This window comes from Pseudoliparis swirei, chromosome 13, assembly GCF_029220125.1.
Source record: "Pseudoliparis swirei isolate HS2019 ecotype Mariana Trench chromosome 13, NWPU_hadal_v1, whole genome shotgun sequence".
NCBI classification, from domain to species: domain Eukaryota; kingdom Metazoa; phylum Chordata; class Actinopteri; order Perciformes; family Liparidae; genus Pseudoliparis; species Pseudoliparis swirei.
In genome coordinates this window covers 3852734-3871528 of record NC_079400.1, presented here as the reverse complement: position 1 = coordinate 3871528, position 18795 = coordinate 3852734, and the positions used below count along the sequence as shown (strand labels likewise).

At 42.0% G+C, this 18795-nt stretch overlaps 2 protein-coding genes across 2 annotated transcripts in view; one reads left to right on the top strand and one right to left on the bottom strand.

Annotated features, from left to right (window-relative positions):
* The first annotated feature begins 264 nt into the window (after positions 1–264).
* On the top strand, positions 265–16577 carry vwa2 (von Willebrand factor A domain containing 2). Its single transcript, XM_056430235.1, is given in 15 exon segments — positions 265–352; positions 3865–3929; positions 6599–6673; positions 7999–8132; positions 8240–8349; positions 10600–10797; positions 11648–11781; positions 11923–12052; positions 12954–13009; positions 13117–13224; positions 13891–14460; positions 15273–15824; positions 15963–16085; positions 16355–16422; positions 16425–16577. Coding segments are annotated over 14 exon segments (2382 nt in total). The 5' UTR covers positions 265–352; positions 3865–3874; the 3' UTR covers positions 16494–16577.
* A 763-nt stretch (positions 16578–17340) lies between these two features.
* afap1l2 (actin filament associated protein 1-like 2) overlaps positions 17341–18795 on the bottom strand; it is a 34270-nt gene continuing 32815 nt past the window's right edge. The window contains exons 17-20 of the mRNA XM_056430233.1: positions 18526–18699; positions 18270–18457; positions 17989–18165; positions 17341–17819 (exon numbers count right to left, since the gene is read on the bottom strand). Of these exons, the coding sequence (XP_056286208.1) occupies positions 17793–17819; positions 17989–18165; positions 18270–18457; positions 18526–18699 (566 nt within the window). The 3' untranslated portion in view covers positions 17341–17792. The remainder of the gene's footprint in view (positions 17820–17988; positions 18166–18269; positions 18458–18525; positions 18700–18795) is intronic.

The following is an 18795-nucleotide window of genomic DNA, read 5'->3' as shown; positions in this document are numbered from 1 at the left end:
TGAACCTTTTGTTGCAGAGGGAAACGTTTGAGCACCACATAGGCGCAATAACATAAATATTACACATCCAATGTAAATACTGTAGTTAATATAATATTAATGGAAGGAAAGGGCTGAGTGGGAGAAGAAGTACACACTCAGAGTACCAATGGGGACCGCTTCACGGGTCTTGGTCCCGCCCCGTGTGCGCGATGAGAGGAGGACCGATTAGATCCCACCCGTGCAGGTACCTGAGGGGGTTGGGGGTGCTGCTCAGCTGCCCACAGCAGAACCCCCCAGTGGACCCGTCCCGTAAGGAAGCCGGTTAGCACCGCTGGAACGCTTTGAGGATTGGTTACCGGGACAGCGCGCGGTAAGTGAGTCCTTCATAGACTTTTCTACACGGCGGAACCCGCTGGAGCGCAGCGCGTGCGTAATGGATGTGCTTTTCTACTTGGTGGGGTCTGCTAATGCGGATCCCCGATGCGACCCCAAACCAGCTTTTATTAAAATGTGAAAATATAAATACAGTTTGGTCAACTACTCGTGCGTCGACGGGTACGCCTCCATCACGTTTCTTACGGAAACCAAAGGGATGAAGCCCGTCGGAATGATTCATTAATATCACTTAGATACCATTAGTTTACATTTAAGATTAGCAGTGAAGATATTTACATCTGCACTGCTAAAATAAGGAAATTGGACTAAAAGCAACGAGTTGCTTTCCTGGAGCCCATCGCCCTCCTCCGTACGTGAGCAGGCTGACGGGCATCACCGTGTGTGTCTTCTTGAGGAAACTCTTCTACTGTTGTATGTCGGGGTCGTGACCTCCAGACCCATCTTAAACCTGCCTGGACGCAGAAGAGGGTCCAGATGTTGCAAGACGGGCAGGCCACAGGTTGAGCAACAAGGAAAAGAAACACGTTTAAATTGAAAATGTGTTGTATGTGTGTGAGAGAAATGTGAGCAACAAGGAAAAGAAACACGTTTAAATTGAAAGTGTGTGTGTGAAATGTGAGCAACAAGGAAAAGAAACGTTTAAATTGAAAATGTGTTGTGTGTGTGAAATGTGAGCAACAAGGAAAAGAAACGCGTTTAAATTGAAAATGGGTTTTGTGAGATTTTGATTTAGTCTTCTATCTGCACGCATGTCTTTTAATTTGGGCTGTAATCCATATTGCAGGCATCAAGCCAAACACCTAAAATCATGTGACGTGTTAAATTGGAATGTCTTTTTAATCCAGTTTCCTCGTGCAACATATTCCATGCATACCAGGACCTTTTTAATTCTAGTTCCTTCTGTCCATGAATCAGAAAGTCAGATTGTGGGGGGGAAACAAAGTTTGTCCACATTTGTTCTTCAGTTGTTTTAAAAGTGTATATTTCAGGTGAGTCACCGGGAAATAATTGAAACCGTTGCTTGACACCTGAACAAGTACAGGCGAGGAGTTCTTCAGATGGTTGTATGATGTTGGTCCAAAAACAAGCTCTCCTTACTAATGACAGACTACAGGGTGGAGGCACTTTCCAACCTGCTGACCAATTCAAAGCAGACGCGGCACATCGACGGCTCAGGAGCTCCTTGAAGAAAATAGAGTGAATACATTAATAGGAATGTTCCAGTTTGCACTTGTATGCATGTTTTCTCTGTAGATAAGGACTAAACCAGGGGTCACCAAACTTTTTCCTGTGAGGGCAACATCACTTTTCCCTTCTCTGATGAGCAACTCAGACACTGAACTTTTTTAAGACTGGCCTAAAAACCTTTTTATTCAGGAAGGCATTTTTTACCTTGAGTTAATTTATTGTCAGCTATTACATTCTTTTTTTCTTCTTTTTTTTTGGGTTGCTTTAACTATGTTTTAATCGGTTTTATTTGTTTTTACTATATGTGTGGCACTCTGAGATTCTTTGAAGGAAGAGTGCGATAAAAATGAAATGCATTATTATTATTATTATTATTATGAGGGCCGGAGTCAGTTTGTAACAGAAAAAGTGTGACGATAAAGTGTGCCTAAATGTAAACATGTGTTGTTTTCCAGAAAGCCACACATAACCAAATATTAATAACCCTTTCCGGGATCTTACCTAAGCTTTTCGCCATTATCCCGTTCTATTTTACAGGGGCTAGTCTAGTGGCCAGACTATATACAAAAAATAAAATAATCAGAATGCCTCTCTGGTATGGTTCAGGGGGCCGGGCCAAATGTGGAGGCGAGCCGTAGTTTGGGGACCACTGGACTAAACTATTAGGTCTGGGTTATCTTTCTCACCTTGTCTTTCTCAAATTAGAAATCCCTGAAGTGACCCTGATTGTTTCTTTGCATTTATTGTCATTGCTGATCTTGATTTTCAGCGACGCATGTTGAGTCCGTGAAGCAAGACAGGACTTTTATTTCAGCTCGGACCAAAATTGCATTAAGTGAGGAGATGAAGGGTGGACGGTCCAGAAGAATGCTTGTGAAGAGGGAGCCAATTTTGGTGTGTGTGTGTGTGTATGAGAGAGAATCAATAGCCGCTGGTGATGTTTATCAGACGGCCGCTGCAGTTCTATAGATCTGTATCGCAGACACACAGACTCCTCTTTACGTGAACACAATTCTATCTCTGTCTCAGAGATACACACAGATTGAAAAGACGTATAAACTGCTCAGAACACGGCTGTGTTCCAACATATTTTCTCATCACATTTCCATTAATAAAACCTTAAGCGCAGTAGTTTTGAAAGGCAATACAGCTCTGATTTGCCATATGAATACATATTTAAATCTGCCTTCAGGGTGGCATCTTCCTCTTTTGTCCGAACAACCGTGTCATGAGAGAAGCCGACGCACTGCGGCGGCCCCGGCTGCGTCCGGCGTCCTCACCACACACACAACAGACGAAGATGGAGTCTTGATATCGCTTATCTTTCTGAGTCAGACACAATACAGAATGGTGCACATGATGTGTATCTGTGTGTGTGGAAACCTTTGTACAGGGAAGTTTGTTTTGGTACACAACACACCAGTGGGCTTAGTTGATAAGGGGGGGGGGGGTACATTGTGGTGGAACTCATTCATTACCTTTGCATTGAAAATGCGGAAGGTTTTGTTTTGATCGCCGTGTATTTATTTATTTGTTTATTTATTTATTTATTTATTTGTATGCGTGTTATTCGCATTACAAAAAAAGTTTTAAACCGAATCGCCTGAAATTTGGTGGGATGATTGGTTATTATCCGGGGACCATTTGATTAGATTTTGGGATCAATCGGGTCAAAGGTCAAGGTCATGGTCAAGGTCATGGATAGGTCAAAATCTTCTTTTTACCATAGCACGGTAAATTTGTATCCAATTGGCATGAAACTAATGCCAAAATGTTCATAATTCAATGCCCAATCTTGTGATATGCGAAGGTATGCGCTCTACCGAGTGCCCATTCTAGTTCTGATATGCAGAACTCTTAACAGATGCCATTAAGTATCTGTCCCAGGCTCCTACTCCGCGGAACACCCTCCACGCCGCCCCCGTCATGAGAGCTTTCTCCTCTGTTTGACGCCTCTCGAGTTGTGGAACTTATTTCGACATTCCTTTCAACTTGACAGCGAGACTTCCCGTGTGTTTGAATGAATACAAAAACACCAATTAGAAGAAGAAAAAAAATAGATTTTCAGCCTAACAAAATTTAAAGATTTAGCTTCTTTTTTTGGGGGGTGAAATACTGGAAACCTTCAGCTCTTCAAGCCTGCCAGTTCAAATGCAACACATTATGAATGAATACTCACATCTTTGTCCACACTAACGCGACGACATGTGTCTCTCTTCACACACAATCTCTTCTTTTCTCTCGGGTGTATTTTGTTGCTACTTTTTGCTAAGCGTACTTCCTTGTTTATCATTCCAGGTCTCTCGACATGCGGCCTGATACTCATCCCTCCCTTCTCGTAACGCTGCTGCTGCTGCTTCAAGGTCGGTTGCTTGCCTTTTAGTTTTTTTTCCGTTTCAGTTGATGATTACCTTCAGGATTGCAATTTATAGATTTATAGTTGAATGCCGTTGTCTCAAGGTCATATATATATATATTATATATATATATATCCATTTATCAGTGGCGGGCCGTGCATTCTCTACCTATAGGCCTTCAATGCCGTCTTACTACAGCTGAATAACCTAATGTAAGATATCAGTTCTCCAGTGTTCCGGTGCAGTGCTTTTATTGTGAAGGAGCAGACGGAAAAAGATAAAGTTGGCGTGTTTCTTGCGTTATTAAGTAACGTAAAACCCTCAGTTACACTAACTCAGAGAATCGTATCGTACATGTATGTGTATATTTATATCGATGTATGTGTGTGTATTTATGTATGTACATGTGTATATATCAGAGAAGAAATCTGATTGGATAAAAGCTCCTGTTAAAATAAATTAGACTGGAAGCAGCGCTGCCGGATGGAAGCACAGCAACAGTGGAAGACAATAGTGCAATAAGAAAATAAAAATTAAGAAAATCTAAGTTTTTATTATTTTTGATTTTTTACATTTGATTATAAAATAGCTATAACTTTGTAATTATGTTTAGGCCTTCCGAGAATCCCTTCGAAGTCCCGGACGGCCCGCCACTGCCATTTATCCTGTAAGATACACCATGTGGCTGTACACACGTGCTGAGGCCGAAACGTTCCTCAGCTGCGAGGTAGAACACGTGCAATGCTTCACTTCTACTCTTCTGAACAACTTTAGAAGAAGAAGAAGAAGATATTCTCCTGGTTAAACGCCACTGCTGTCAAGTCTCGGGCGATGAAGGCTTCTGTGCTTGACATTCAGATTGGAGAGTAGAGTCACTTAGATGTTCTCAGATGTTCTCTCGGACACAAGATTGCCGTTATTTGCCGGAGGGGAGAGGCGGGACTCATGGGGCAATATAATCTGAGTTGTTTAAAAAGAAATGACAGCTTTAGCACCATCCCAAGTATTTATTACTGGTCATTTTAAGACTTTGAACTTGGGAAAACCAGACTGTTTCACCCCCCCCCCCCCCTGTGCTGACAACACAGATAACCTGTTGCACTGATACCAGATGTTCATGTCATCCAGTCTGTCAAGTTACATTTCCCATACGGGTCAATGACAATCCTAATTTAAACTTTGATTTCAAGTAAATACTCTTATACTTATGTATTCCAGATTATAAATATAATATATTATATTTCCCCACAATTCTGGTGGATTTAACACCTCAATGTCTCCTGATCTCACGCACTTTGCTCCTTTCCTCCAATGAGCTGATGATGGATACCTTCATGTGAAGACTTTGATTTCATGAGGATCTGGAGGATGTGAAGTCAGAGGTCTTACTTTACTATTTAGATTTATCTGATAAAAGTCCTCTTTGTTAAGTTGCAGCTTATTACCTTCGCATTGAAAATGCGGAAGGTTATGTTTTGATCGCCGTGTATTTATTTTTTTATTTGTATGCGTGTTACTCGCATAACTCAAAAACTATTAAACCGAATTGCATGAAATTTGTCGGTATGATTGGTTATTATCCGGGGACCGTTTGATTCGATTTTGGGATCGATCGGGTCAAAGGTCAAGGTCAAGGACATGAAAAGGTCAAAATCTTCTTTTTACCGGTCAATTTCTATCCAATTGGCATGCAACTAATGCCAAAATGTTCATAATTCAATGCCCAATCTTGTGATATGCGAAGGTATGCACTCTACCGAGTGCCCGTTCTAGTTACTGTTTTTATTTTGTGACCGGTAAAAATATATTGCATTTCCTCCCAATAAAAGCAAAGCATCGTCTGCTGCCGTATCTTTTCTCCCAATCCTCACTGCACAACGTCAGTGACGGAAATATGAGCAGAGGAGGAGGAGGCTGAGCGTCCTCAGACAGACGCAGCTTGTTTCTACAGAACCGTTGGTCCGGGTGTTTCTGTCCTTCCTCACCAGCTGATCAGCATCCGCGAAACCACCACGAGGCAGACGGCTTAAAGCATCACAACGAAGTTGACGGGAACTATTTAAACAATTCATTTCCATATTGTGACCGCGGAGAGATGGGCTGAGGATGTGTTTAACGTGGAGATGTACGTGAAACCGCTCCAGCGCTCCGTCTCCACGCCGGACAAATGCCTCTGTGACCCGTTGGCGTTACCGGGGGCAACGAGGCGTGTTCACGTGGGTTTCTGAGCAGGAGGTCACATGCCCGGCGCTCCTCTCTGGGCTGTGCGTGTGTCTGAATAGAGCGACGTTCACTCAGTGAATGGAGCAAAAGAATGTGTTTCTTCACTTGTCCACTCACATTAGCTTCCAGTACTTAATCATCCATCGCAGAGCGCCAGCAAACTGTATCGGCTTGTGGAACAGAATCCTAATTCTGATTTACCCTCTTTATCGCTCTAATGAATAGACACAGGGAGAGAGTGGAGGTTTACAGAACACTCTGAGGACTTTCTTTTTGTCTTTTTTTTCAATTCATGAATAAAAGACGAGATGAGAGAAAAGTTGGAACAATTATAATAAAAACAGCGACGCTATGTATTGTGAAGGTCTTCATTGCACAGTTGTCGTTATGGTTGGTTTAACTATTTGAATGTGAATTGTTGGTCCCATCTCTGTGCTGTTTGTCCCTCCTAGTTCAGCGGTGCTCCTCAGTGCAGGAGATCCACACGAGCCATGACGTCATCCAAAAGATCGACTCGGCAGGAGAAAGTGAGTAGAGAGAAGCCCAGATGTGGAAAATACTGAATGTGCAGGGTCTGATGTAGACGAGGGAAGTTTCTGTAGATAGCTAATCAATTGTGAAGTAGAAGGGCGAGACTTTGGAGTAATACTTCCCATTCTTAACCCTCCTGTTACCTTCAAATTTACTGACATATTTTACCCTTGGATTCAATTTGACCCCAGCAATTTAAACCTCCAGAAAATTATTAGAATGTATATTGTTTCCCAAGTTTAAGTGTCAGGTACTTAATGTTTGTTTGTTGACTACCTAAATAGCCCTTTAAATAAATAAAAATACACAACCAAAACCAATGTGTGTAAAAAGTTGATATTTCTTATATGTTTTTACACAGTGACAAACAGCCTGGGGTCAAATTGACCCTCAAAGAACACCGATGGGTACAAGTTGTGTTCAGGACATTGAAAACATATCATCATGTGAATTTTGTGTTTACCCAGTTGTCCCCAATAAATTATGAAAAAGTCATGAAATATGAAGGAAAAAATGATGTCCATAATTTTTTTTAGAGACGTTAAATATTGAATGGGGTCAAATTGACCCCAAAGGTAAGAGGAGGGTTAAGGCGGTGGGTGGTCTTATTAGCCCGATGTCTGATATGTCTGTGTCATAGAGGAACATATTTGGAGGTGACTTTCCCGCACGCAGACGGGCGGCTTACATTACAGCAACACTGCAGATTATTGACGCCTCCAACATGCTTTTTTTCCCCTGAATATTTTGCGAGTTTGCTCCTGGGAAAATAGAATCGGTGGCACGCTCCGCTGATTCTCTGTTATTACATCACAGCCCATTAGATCACTAACCAGGTTAATCCCACAATAGAACCATGGAGAACATAGAATCTAAACTCTGCCAGAAATGCAATGAAGACAATGGACAATGTGTGTGTGTGTGTGTGTGTTTTCTTGGGAAGTCTGTCTATATTTAATTTAATTTAATTTAATTTTACACTGCAGTCATTAGTATTATATTTGTGTATGCATATATGTTGTGTATATATATATACATATATATTTTATTTTGTATTTTACTTTGTATACTTTGCACAGTCATTGTATTATATTTGTTTGTGTGTGTGTATATATATATACATATATGTTTCATTTTATATACATATATATACTTAATTTTGTATTTTATATTTTACTTGTATACATCTATATCTTTCATCCCTGTTTTTTATATTTTATATTTTATTCTCGTGTGTTTAGTTTATTGGTGCTGCTACTGTGACGACAAATTTCCCCTTGGGGATTAATAAAGTATATATCTATCTATCTATCTATCTAAGTGATGCAGTGCTCAGCAGCCATCGATATCCTCTTCCTCATGGATGGTTCCTACAGCGTGGGGAAGGGCAGCTTTGAGAGGTCCAAACATTACGCAATCAAGCTCTGTCAAGCACTAGACGTCGGACCAGACAAGGTTGGTTCTCTTTCTCTCTCTGTTCTTATGTCTCTTTCCCTTCCTCCCTCTCTCTTTCTTTCCTTCTCTCGTGTCACTCACATTCACGTATTTCCACTGTCGTGCAGGTGCGAGTCGGCGTGATTCAGTTTGGTTCCTCTCCTCGGCTGGAGTTCGCCCTGGACTCGTACGCCTCGAAAGAAGAGCTGAAGAAGCGCATCAAGAAGATTTCTCACAGGTGTGTTTCTCCTCATTTCACGCTCACACAGCTCATGTTTTGGGATGCAAAAAGTCTTCGTAGTGTGATTTGGAGTGGGCGGTAGGACATCTGTTTTCATACTGCTGAAGTGATGTAAAAGATGATATACGAGCACGTGTCAAGTCATAAAATCAAGCTTTTACAGTTATTTAAAATCACAGCAATTACCTGAATAATGTATATTTACTATATATATACAAACGAGGTGTCTGCAGTGATGGGAACATGTATTGTTTCAGGAATATAAGCCGAATTAACGATTTGGTAACCATGGCAAGACTGGATTTAATCAAGAATTGTGCGGAAAGCAAAACGCTGACTTACACACACAGCCTCTAGTGAAGCAAATGCCCCCGGAAGGAAAACAAATTAATTTCAGATTAGAGGGGAACACCACAGGTGGTCACTGGATATTGGATACGTTCATAAGCCAAGAGGAAGGTAATTTGATGAGTATGAGTAAAGTGCATGGTTACCTATGACAGTACTGCAGTTCACATCAAGAAATGTGTCAGAGAATCCAAAAGAAGTACTTTATTTTTAGTTCAGTGGCTACATCCATGTTGTTTGGGATCAAGTTGCTTTCTCAAGGATTGAGTCTGAAAGTCTTGAGAACAAGATTTATATTATCATCTGAAACGGGAGAAAAGTTGCAACAGATACAAATAAAAATGCATACTACCTAGTTCTTCTTCTTCTGTATGCAGATAGAATTACATGTGTTCACAGTTTGTGAAAAGGTAACATGTGGAGCATAAACAAGCATACAGAAGCATAAAGGATCATAAAGGAGCATAATGGAGCATAAAGGAGCATAAAGAAGCATAAAGAAGCATAAAGGAGCATAATGAAGCATAATGAAGCATAAAGGAGCATAAAGGAGCATAATGAAGCATAATGAAGCATAAAGGAGCATAAAGGAGTATAAAGGAGCATAAATAAGCATAATGAAGCATAATGAAGCATAAAGGAGCATAAAGAAGCATAAAGGAGCATAAAGGAGCATAAAGAAGCATAAAGGAGAATAAAGAAGCATAAAGTAGCATAATGAAGCATAAAGGAGCATAACGAAGAATAAAGGAGAATAAAGAAGCATAAAGAAGCATAAAGGAGAATAAAGAAGCATAATGAAGCATAAAGGAGCATAAAGAAGCATAAAGGAGCATAAAGAAGCATAAAGGAGCATAAAGGAGAATAAAGAAGCATAAAGAAGCATAAAGGAGCATAAAGGAGAATAAAGAAGCATAAAGGAGAATAAAGAAGCATAAAGAAGCATAATGAAGCATAAAGGAGCATAAAGAAGCATAAAGAAGCATAATGAAGCATAAAGAAGCATAAAGGAGCATAAAGGAGAATAAAGAAGCAAAAAGGAGAGTAAAGGAGCATAAAGGAGCATAAAGAAGCATAAAGAAGCATAAAGGAGAATAAAGAAGCAAAAAGGAGAATAAAGGAGCATAAAGGAGAATAAAGAAGCATAAAGGAGCATAAAAGAGAATAAAGGAGAATAAAGGAGCATAAAGGAGAATAAAGAAGCATAAAGAAGCATAAAGGAGCATAAAGGAGAATAAAGAAGCATAAAGGAGAATAAAGGAGCATAAAGAAGCATAAAGAAGCATAAAGGAGAATAAAGAAGCATAAAGGAGAATAAATGATCTTTTCAAGCTGCACTTGAATGCTGAGAACCCGATCCCTCGTGTTGCTAACATAAATCTGTTCAAAGGAGCAAAGTCATTGTCATCATGCCTGAGGGCTTTCGAACCTTCCACCACATTGTTTAGTAGTTGTTGGCGCTCCGAGCAGACAGAGCATTGTTTCCCAAGCTGGAAAAAAAAGGATCAAAATGAGAAGTGGGATAAGATGAAATCTAAGCAGCTTCCGACCTGCACTATCTCTGTCTCAGCGGTTCTGCGTACTAATAACCACGAGACACTGTGAATCTGTTTCTTTGAGTCCAGCGGTGAGATGAAGAGGCTCCAGCTCTGACTGACATTTATGTGTTTTTGAAAAAATTTAACCGTTTTAAAAAGAGTTTATTGAGCCCTGGGGAGGATGACACTTCAGACAACACTCAGACAACTCAGAGGGCATTTTCAGTCCAAGAACTAAAAGAGGAATGTGGTTTACTTCTTCAGTGATACGCGCTAAATTATTAACTCCAGTAATTGTTTTTCCAATTTTGTTTCGAACAATGAAAAAATTAAACCACTCTTCCCATCTCTGAACTCCCAGGGGAGGCGGCACCCAGACGGGCCTCGCTCTCAAGTACTTGCTGAGGAAGGGTTTCCCGGGCGGCCGTAACTCCTCCTCCGCGGCCCGGATCGCCATCCTGCTGAGCGACGGGAGGTCTCAGGGCAACGCGGCGCCGGCCGCTGCACAGCTCAAAGAGACGGGCGTGGTCTTGTTTGCCGTGGGCGTCCGCTACCCTAAGTATGTTCTCGGGTTGGAAAACCACAAAAGGTGGTTGACACTCCTGTGACCTTCAAATGTACGAACATCTTTTAACCCTTGAGGTCAATTTGACTCCAGCAATTTAAACCTCCAGAAAATTATTATAATTGAAATTATTTCCCAAGTTTAAGTGTCAGATACTTTATGTGTGTTTGTTGACCTAAATAACCCTTTACATTAAAAAAATGTTTAGAAGGCTGCTGTGCAAACTTGTATATGTGTGAACTATCAATATCTCCATGGGAACCACATGTCCCCTCCCCCACATCATGTGTGAACTATCAGTGGTTTTCGCACTCCGACAGCTATGGTTATGTTAGGGCCCTAAACTTTTTTTGAAGATTATAAAATTGCATGTTATAGTGACCTCAATATCATCCCAAACAACTTTGTGTAAATTAGTAAAAAGTCATGAAATATGAAGCAGAACACATGTCAACTAGAATGGGCACTCGGTAGAGCGCATACCTTTGCATATCACAAGATTGGGCATTGAATTATGAACATGTTGGCATTAGTTGCATGCCAATCGGATAAAAATTGACCATTCTATGGTAAAAAGAAGATTTTGACCTTTTCATGACCTTGACATTGACCTTTGACCCGATCGATCCCAAAATCTAATCAAATGGTCCCCGGATAATAACCAATCATCCCACCAAATTTCATGCAATTCGGTTTAATACTTTTTTATTTATGCGAGTAACACGCATACAAATAAATAAATAAATAAATACATATATTTTGAGACGTGTTAAACATCGAATGGGGTCAAATTGACCCCAAAGGTAACAGGAGGGTTAAGAAAACGTTTTGTTCTCCCTCCGAGGTGGGAGGAGCTGCACGCTTTGGCCAGCGAGCCGATGGAGAGCCACGTGTTCTTCGCCGAGCATTTCTACGACGCCGTCAACGGCCTGTGCACCACGCTGACCGCCTTCTCCGTCTGCAACGCCACGCCCGCAGGTGGGTGTCCTCGGAGGCGACATTGGAACAGCCCCCCCATCCCTTCGCTGGACTTTTTCATTTTGTGTTTTCTTTCTCTAACTTCCCATCGTGTCCCCACCGACCCCTCCCCGACCCCGACCCTCCCACTGCGGTCCCCAGGCTGTCAGGTGGAGCTGCTTCCCTGTGAGAGGAAAACACTGGAGACTGTGAAAGAGATGCAGGGGAATTACATGTGTTGGAAGGGCTCCAGGGGGTATTCCCCATACACGTCTCTGTGTCCGTACTACAGGCAAGTGTATACTTGTACATTGGTGAATAATGCAAACGCTTTTGTTGTCTTCCTCACCAGAGCTCAAAAATACATTGTTTATGAGAAGATGAATTTCTGAGCTTTTACAAGAGAAAACCCAACTATCCACTAAAGCTAGAGACACTGTTTTAATAGCGACAACACAAGTCTTCACAATCTCTATATAATTGTAGAACACCTTCCTGTAAATCACGAGGGAATATTTGGTAGGAATGGTGGAAAAATATTAAATTAAATAATATAATAAATAATATTAAATATTAAATTAGCAAAAAAGCAGCCTGGACATTTTATTTTGACGTTTATGAAACAAGTTTATGCAGGGCAATTACAATGTCCTTTGACTCCATTTATTTCACAGCACATTGCATCTTTATCAACATGAATTGGCCGAACCATCCCACCTTTCCATTGTATCTTTTAAATCTTATGTATCTTGAATACACTTAATTGTCCAGTAAATTTTTTTTTTTTTGAAAGAGCAGAATTTTTTACTTTAAAGTTTTAGCTGCAGCACAAAGTAGAACTGCTGCTTGTTCAATACTGTGCAACGGGATATAATATCCATTTAAATAAAGATTTGAATACATCTTCGCTAACAAAGTGCAAACTAAGTGAGAAGGCTACTTTGTAGATCCTGTCAAATGAATAAATGTAAATATATAATGCCTTCCCTGTGTGTCGAAAGGCATATTTTATGGTTTATTAACTCATAGGCAAGGCTCAATGTTCGTATTTACATCATAGAACTGCCAAAACAAAGCCAATTTAAACGACAGAGCAATTTCATTTACTTTAGAGAAGAAGAAAAACAAAGTAAGTTGTTCAAGCCAACAAAAGAAGTGAATTTCAAGTGCCGTTCCGAATGTGTGTGTTACAGGTACAACAAGGTTTACAAGAGACACCAGACAGTCTGCCATCGCACTATCTGTCCAGGTAACAACCCTGTTCTTTCTCTTTACTCGCTCTCTTTGAGATGATGTGTCTTTGTGTAACACCATGTCTCTCTCTCTCTCTCTCTCTCTCTCTCTCTCTCTCCGTAGATCCCTGTGACTCTCGGCCCTGTCTGAACGGTGGAACATGTGTGTCAGACGGTCCAGAGGGATACCACTGTGTATGTCCACTTGGCTATGGAGGAGACCCACACTGTGGTCTGTACCCGGTCTCTGGACCTCCTGAGATATTAGCCCCGCCCCTATCTCTCTACTAACCAGTGGCGGGCCATGCATTTTCTACCTCGGCCTTCAATGCCGTCTTTATGAATATATATATATATATATATATATATATATATACATTTGTATATATATGTATGTATGTACATATATACTTATATGTCGGTGTATGGGGCATGTAATTCAATTCAGATAATCTATATCTATTTTAAATACCGGATTTAACTTCACATAAAATAAAATTATAGGAAATACGCCCAATATACTGACATTATAAAAAACTCGGTGATGTTACTTATGTGTGTGCATATGCTTTGGACTTTCCTCATTGTCCCTGCTGGTGATTGTTTTTCTTCTGCTTTCTGTTTTCTTTGCATTCATTTATATTATATTATTATATTATTATAATTATTATATTATATTATTATATTATTTATTAGATATTATATTTACATTTATATGATTCTATCCACCCCCCCCCCCCCACCACCCTAAAATTACAGTTATTTCTTTTTTTATCCGATTAATCGACTAATCGAAAAAATTGTCAACAGATTAATCGATTATCAAAATAATTGTTAGTTGCAGCCCGAGTGTATATATGTAAGCATGTACATAACTTGACCCTCCGTCCCTCCTCAGCGCCTGCATTGTCCCTGGACTGCTCTGTCGACCTGCTGTTCCTGGTGGAGGGCTCTGCCACGCTCACCCTGGAAGGCTTCCTCCGCCTCAAGTCCTTCTTGAAGCGCTTCCTGCGCACCGTGATCGGCTCCAGTAAAGTCGGCCTGGCGGTGTTCGGAGCGGAGACCAGAGTCGAGGTCCCGGTGGACAAGTTCAAAGGGGACCTGAAGGGTCTGCTCGCGGCCGTGGAGGCACTTCGGCCGATCGGCGGCGAGGCCCTGACCGGCCGGGCTCTGCACTACGTCACACGCCACGGCTTTGTGAGCGCGCCGGTCTTCGCCGACGTGACGGACGACCTGCCCCGCGTGGTGGTGCTGCTCACCGCCACGCCGGCTGTCGACGAGGTGGTGGCGCCCTCCAAATATGCACGAGACAGAGAGATCTTCCTGATAGGGGTGGGGCCACATCACCTCAAGGGACAACTGAATAACATCACGGGAAATCCCCAGAGGACGATCACCTTCACGCCACCGGAGTTCAGTGCCAAGATCCCTGAGCTCAAGGCGAAGATCTGCAGTGTGGATACACAAGGTGCCGGCCGACTACTTAGTACCTTATGAAATATGATATAAGAACTGTCATTTGATCCAGTTGCTCCAAATGTGAATGACATTGTTATTATATGCATGCTTTAAATGCATGCTCATTCAATATATGCACACACACACAAAAATAATGCACTCAGCACTTATTTAGATGGAAAAAATCAAATTGAATCTGTAAATAATAACTTTTTTATTTATATAGCATTAAGTGCTCTACAGCAAATCAAGGCAAAACAAATAGAATGGTAAGATACAAATATAAAATTTTAAAAAACAGACAAACTAAATTAAGGGAACCAACAAACTGCATAAAAGGACGACATCACTTAACCCTCCTGCCGCCCTTCGGGTCAATTTGACCCGATTCAACGTTTAACCCTCCTGTTACCTTTATATTTACTAACATATTTTACCCTTTGGGTTCAATTTGACGCCAGCAATTACAACCTCCAGAAAATTATTAGAATTAATATTGTTTTCCAAGTTTAAGTGTGAGGCACTTTATGTTTGTTTGTTGACTCCCGAAAGAACACCGACATTAAACATTGAATTAACCCTAAGGCGGCAGGAGGGTTAAATATTGATTCGGGTCAAATTGACCCTAAGGCAACACAAGGGTTCAAAGCTGTTCTATAAAAAAAATGGGTTTTAAGAAGTGATTTAAACAAAGTTACTGCTTTAAAGCGCCTCTATCTGGTTCATATGTGATTTAATAAACCATCTAGGGTTAAGACATGTTTGGTATTTTTCTTTTGGTCCTAATTGTCCACATTTACAACATTAGTATTTATTTTTTAGGTTGTCTCGGCCAAGCAATAGACCTCGTGGTGGCCCTGGATGCCTCAGGCGGGGTCAGCCCCGATAACTTCGCCACCCTACGCGACTTTGTCCGCAGCCTCACGGTCCAGTTCGACATCAACCGAGACGTGGCCCAGGTGGCTCTCGTGGCCTACAGCCGGAGAGCCACCACCGTCTTCGACCTCGACACCCACGAGACGGGGTCCACCGTCCTCAAGGCCGTGGACGCCGCCAACTACCTGGGCGGAGTGGCTTCGACGGGCGCGGCTCTCCTGCACATCCACTCCGACGTCCTGACGGTGGCCAGGGGCGCGCGGCCCGGAGTCAACAAGGCCGTGGTGGTGGTGACGGACGGCTCGGGCGGCGCCGACGCCGTCGTTCCCGCTCAGAAGATCAGAGACAACGGAGTTTCGCTGTTTGTGATTGGAATCGGGGACATACAGAAAGAGTGGCTGCTGCGGATCGCGGGCTCCGAGGAACACGTGATTGCCGTGCCGTCTTACGAGGATCTCAAATATTCTGAGGACGTGCTGGTGCAGATGCTGTGTTCAGGTGAGAGCGATGAAGGGAAATGACCAAAACGTTTTTCAGGACAGCTGGTTGATTTTAAGAAACGATGAAAAATGCTCAGGGACCTATGAATTTTTAAAAGTGACTGTAACTGATTTATGATACATTTCTTTCTATTAGATGCTAAAAAGCCAGTAAACCTGTGCAAGCCCAACCCGTGTATGAATGATGGGACCTGCGTTCTGTCTGGAGGGAGCTTCCGCTGCCAGTGCCCGGGCTATGAAGGACCGCACTGTGAAACAAGTCAGTGGCATTAATGAGTCTTCTTTCCTTCTTTCCTTAGTTCTTCTCCTTATCTTTCACCTGCCTGCCTTCCTTTTATGCTCATTTTACTTTTAAATAAACCTTTCCTTCTTATCGGTGTATCAGTTGAACCTTTTAATACGTTTGGTTATGGTCGGTGGTCTGAGTTTTCTTGTTGCTTACACGACATGGACATCTTTATCCTTGCAGTGACGGCCTTATTTGCATGTGCATATGAGTTTTTCTGTGGTGTGCTGTCCGTATAATAGGAAGCAGAAGCAGCAGGCCTTCGTCCAGAGGAGATCTCCCGAGGCCCGCTGGTCTCAGGAGGAAGAGCCGCAGAAGAAGAGTCACCAGGAGCTCCTGCATCACTACGAACTGCACCACCGGAGACACGCGGCCCGATAAACACTCATCCTATTCACAGAAACAAGTCACCTGTGGACACCTGAGGACCGAGGATGTTTACGGGTTCACAAAGGAGGAAAAGGAAAACTCATTTGACTGTTTCAATATTTACACTTGCACTGAAACAAGTGCCTTCACACTGTTTGTATTTCTACTGCAGTTTCTGTTTATCACTGTACTCACTGCTGTGCTGTCTATTCAAAGATGTAAACTTTTAGACTATGTTGTGTTATACTGTATATCTGTGTCGTGATTTTATTATTTTCATTGAATATTCGCCACAATCTTTTTTCCGTCTTTTAAACAAGGCGAAAACAAAATACCAAATGCTATTTATCTTTTTTTTTTTTACATATATCATTTTTTACAATAGGCCTTCACTCAACTTTTTAAAGTTTTTTAGACATAAAACACATGATTGTTTTGCTCTCACTAATGAACATGAACATGAAGTTTTATAATTTTCGTATTATAAACATTTTATAAATATATGTATTTCATGATTAGTTAGTACTATTGTGTACGACACAAGTAATATATAACTTTAAAAATAAGGCTGGCTTTGTATTTAACTTAACTACTTCACTAATATCACTTCTGGGGGACAGAGAAATAAACTTCCATAAAATATGGTTTGTCAATGCAGCTTTACGAAAAAATATTTATATTTAAATAGTATAATTATTCCACTTGTAAACACCCAAGAAGCCCTAAACGTATATCTTTAAAATGGCTAATAATCTAAATACTAGCCACAGTCAAATGAAAACACCCCGTTATCAAATCACTCCCGTTCATGCGCTCTTTGTTACATCATCAGTGAGAAGAGACACACTTCAAGCCAGCATTGTTGTCAGTACATTTTTATTTGAATAAAAAGTGCATGTTTAGCTAGCAATACAACCAAATGAGGCTGAATAACGGTGTCAATATATTTACATCTTGGCTACCAGCATATATGAACCAAGCTACAATCTAGAGTGTACACAATTTAGTTGAGGGGTGTCTTTCTGTCATCAAGATCACAAGATCAATTGTTAGACTGGTCAGAATGCTCCCGCATGGATGTTCTCCCTCAAGCAGATAGAGAAAAACAACATGAAGAGTCATTGAAACTAGGATTATCCAGAGCTGTTGGACACGGCGGCTTGAGCATCTCTCTGATTGGCCTTTTATCGTCTTGGCAAGGACGCGATGAGGCTGAGGGAGAACGTCGTGTCCGCTCTGGGAACGCGACGGTTCCTGTTGCCAAGAAACATTTGTGGATTTGAGAGGTCAAAGGGCATCCAAGTTTCTCCTCTAGGAGGAGGATTTCTTCTCCCACTCCTGTTCATACAAAAAAAAAAGGTATTTAAGTATTCTGCCAGCATAAAGTAGATAGAATAATAATTGTACCTGATGTAATAGACATGTGTGTGTGTGTGTGTGTGTGTGTGTGTGTGTGTAGCTGACGTGTCTTGTTCCACTGAAGCGTGTCGGTGCTTTTTAGACTCACCATAGCTTTCTGCAGCACTTTGCCTTTGGTGGCCATGATGGAGGCGGGTCTGCTCTTCAGCGCAGAGGCAGAGTTGACTGGGTCTGCACCGACGTTGCTGTTGTAAGGTTGCGATGATGATGATGATAATGACGATGATGAAGATGTCTGGGCAGCAGGCAGGGTTGCTGCTTTTGGCTGAGGGTAAAAAGGGCAGAGGAGTCGTGAGAGAGTGAAACAAACAGCTCTGACTGTGATCGTCTCATGATCCACTTCCTGACCCCGATGACCTTTCCACTGACCGTTGGCGTGTCCTGGAGGCTGCTGTCCAGTGTGGTTCCCAGCGTGAAAGGCCCCGACTCCACCTTCTTCAGACTTCCCTTCACCTCCATCAGCCGTAGCTCCACCTCGACCCTGCGACGCTCCGCGTCCCGACACGCCTCCTCCTTGTGCTTCAAACAGGCTTCCAACGAGGCCTGCCGCTTGGGGTCTGAGGACGACGGACAGCCGTCAGTCACACAGACCGCCGGGGACCTCCGGTGACGAGAACAGACGTACCTTGGCAGGCGCCGAGCTCCTCTTTGCTCTCCCTCCTCTCCTTCTTCAGGTTCGCCAGACTGCTCCTCACCTCCTCCCTCTCTCTCTCCAGACAGTCGCGCTCATCGATGTAGCGCCGCACGTCCGCCTCCGTGCGGTTCTTGCCTAGTTTCACCTCGACGACACCGGGACACCCTGGGAATTAATGGTTGAAGTTATGAAAATGTTTTAAGCAAGGAAAACAACATCCAGTATTTATCATGACATACAAGAATGCAAAGAGAAAGAAAA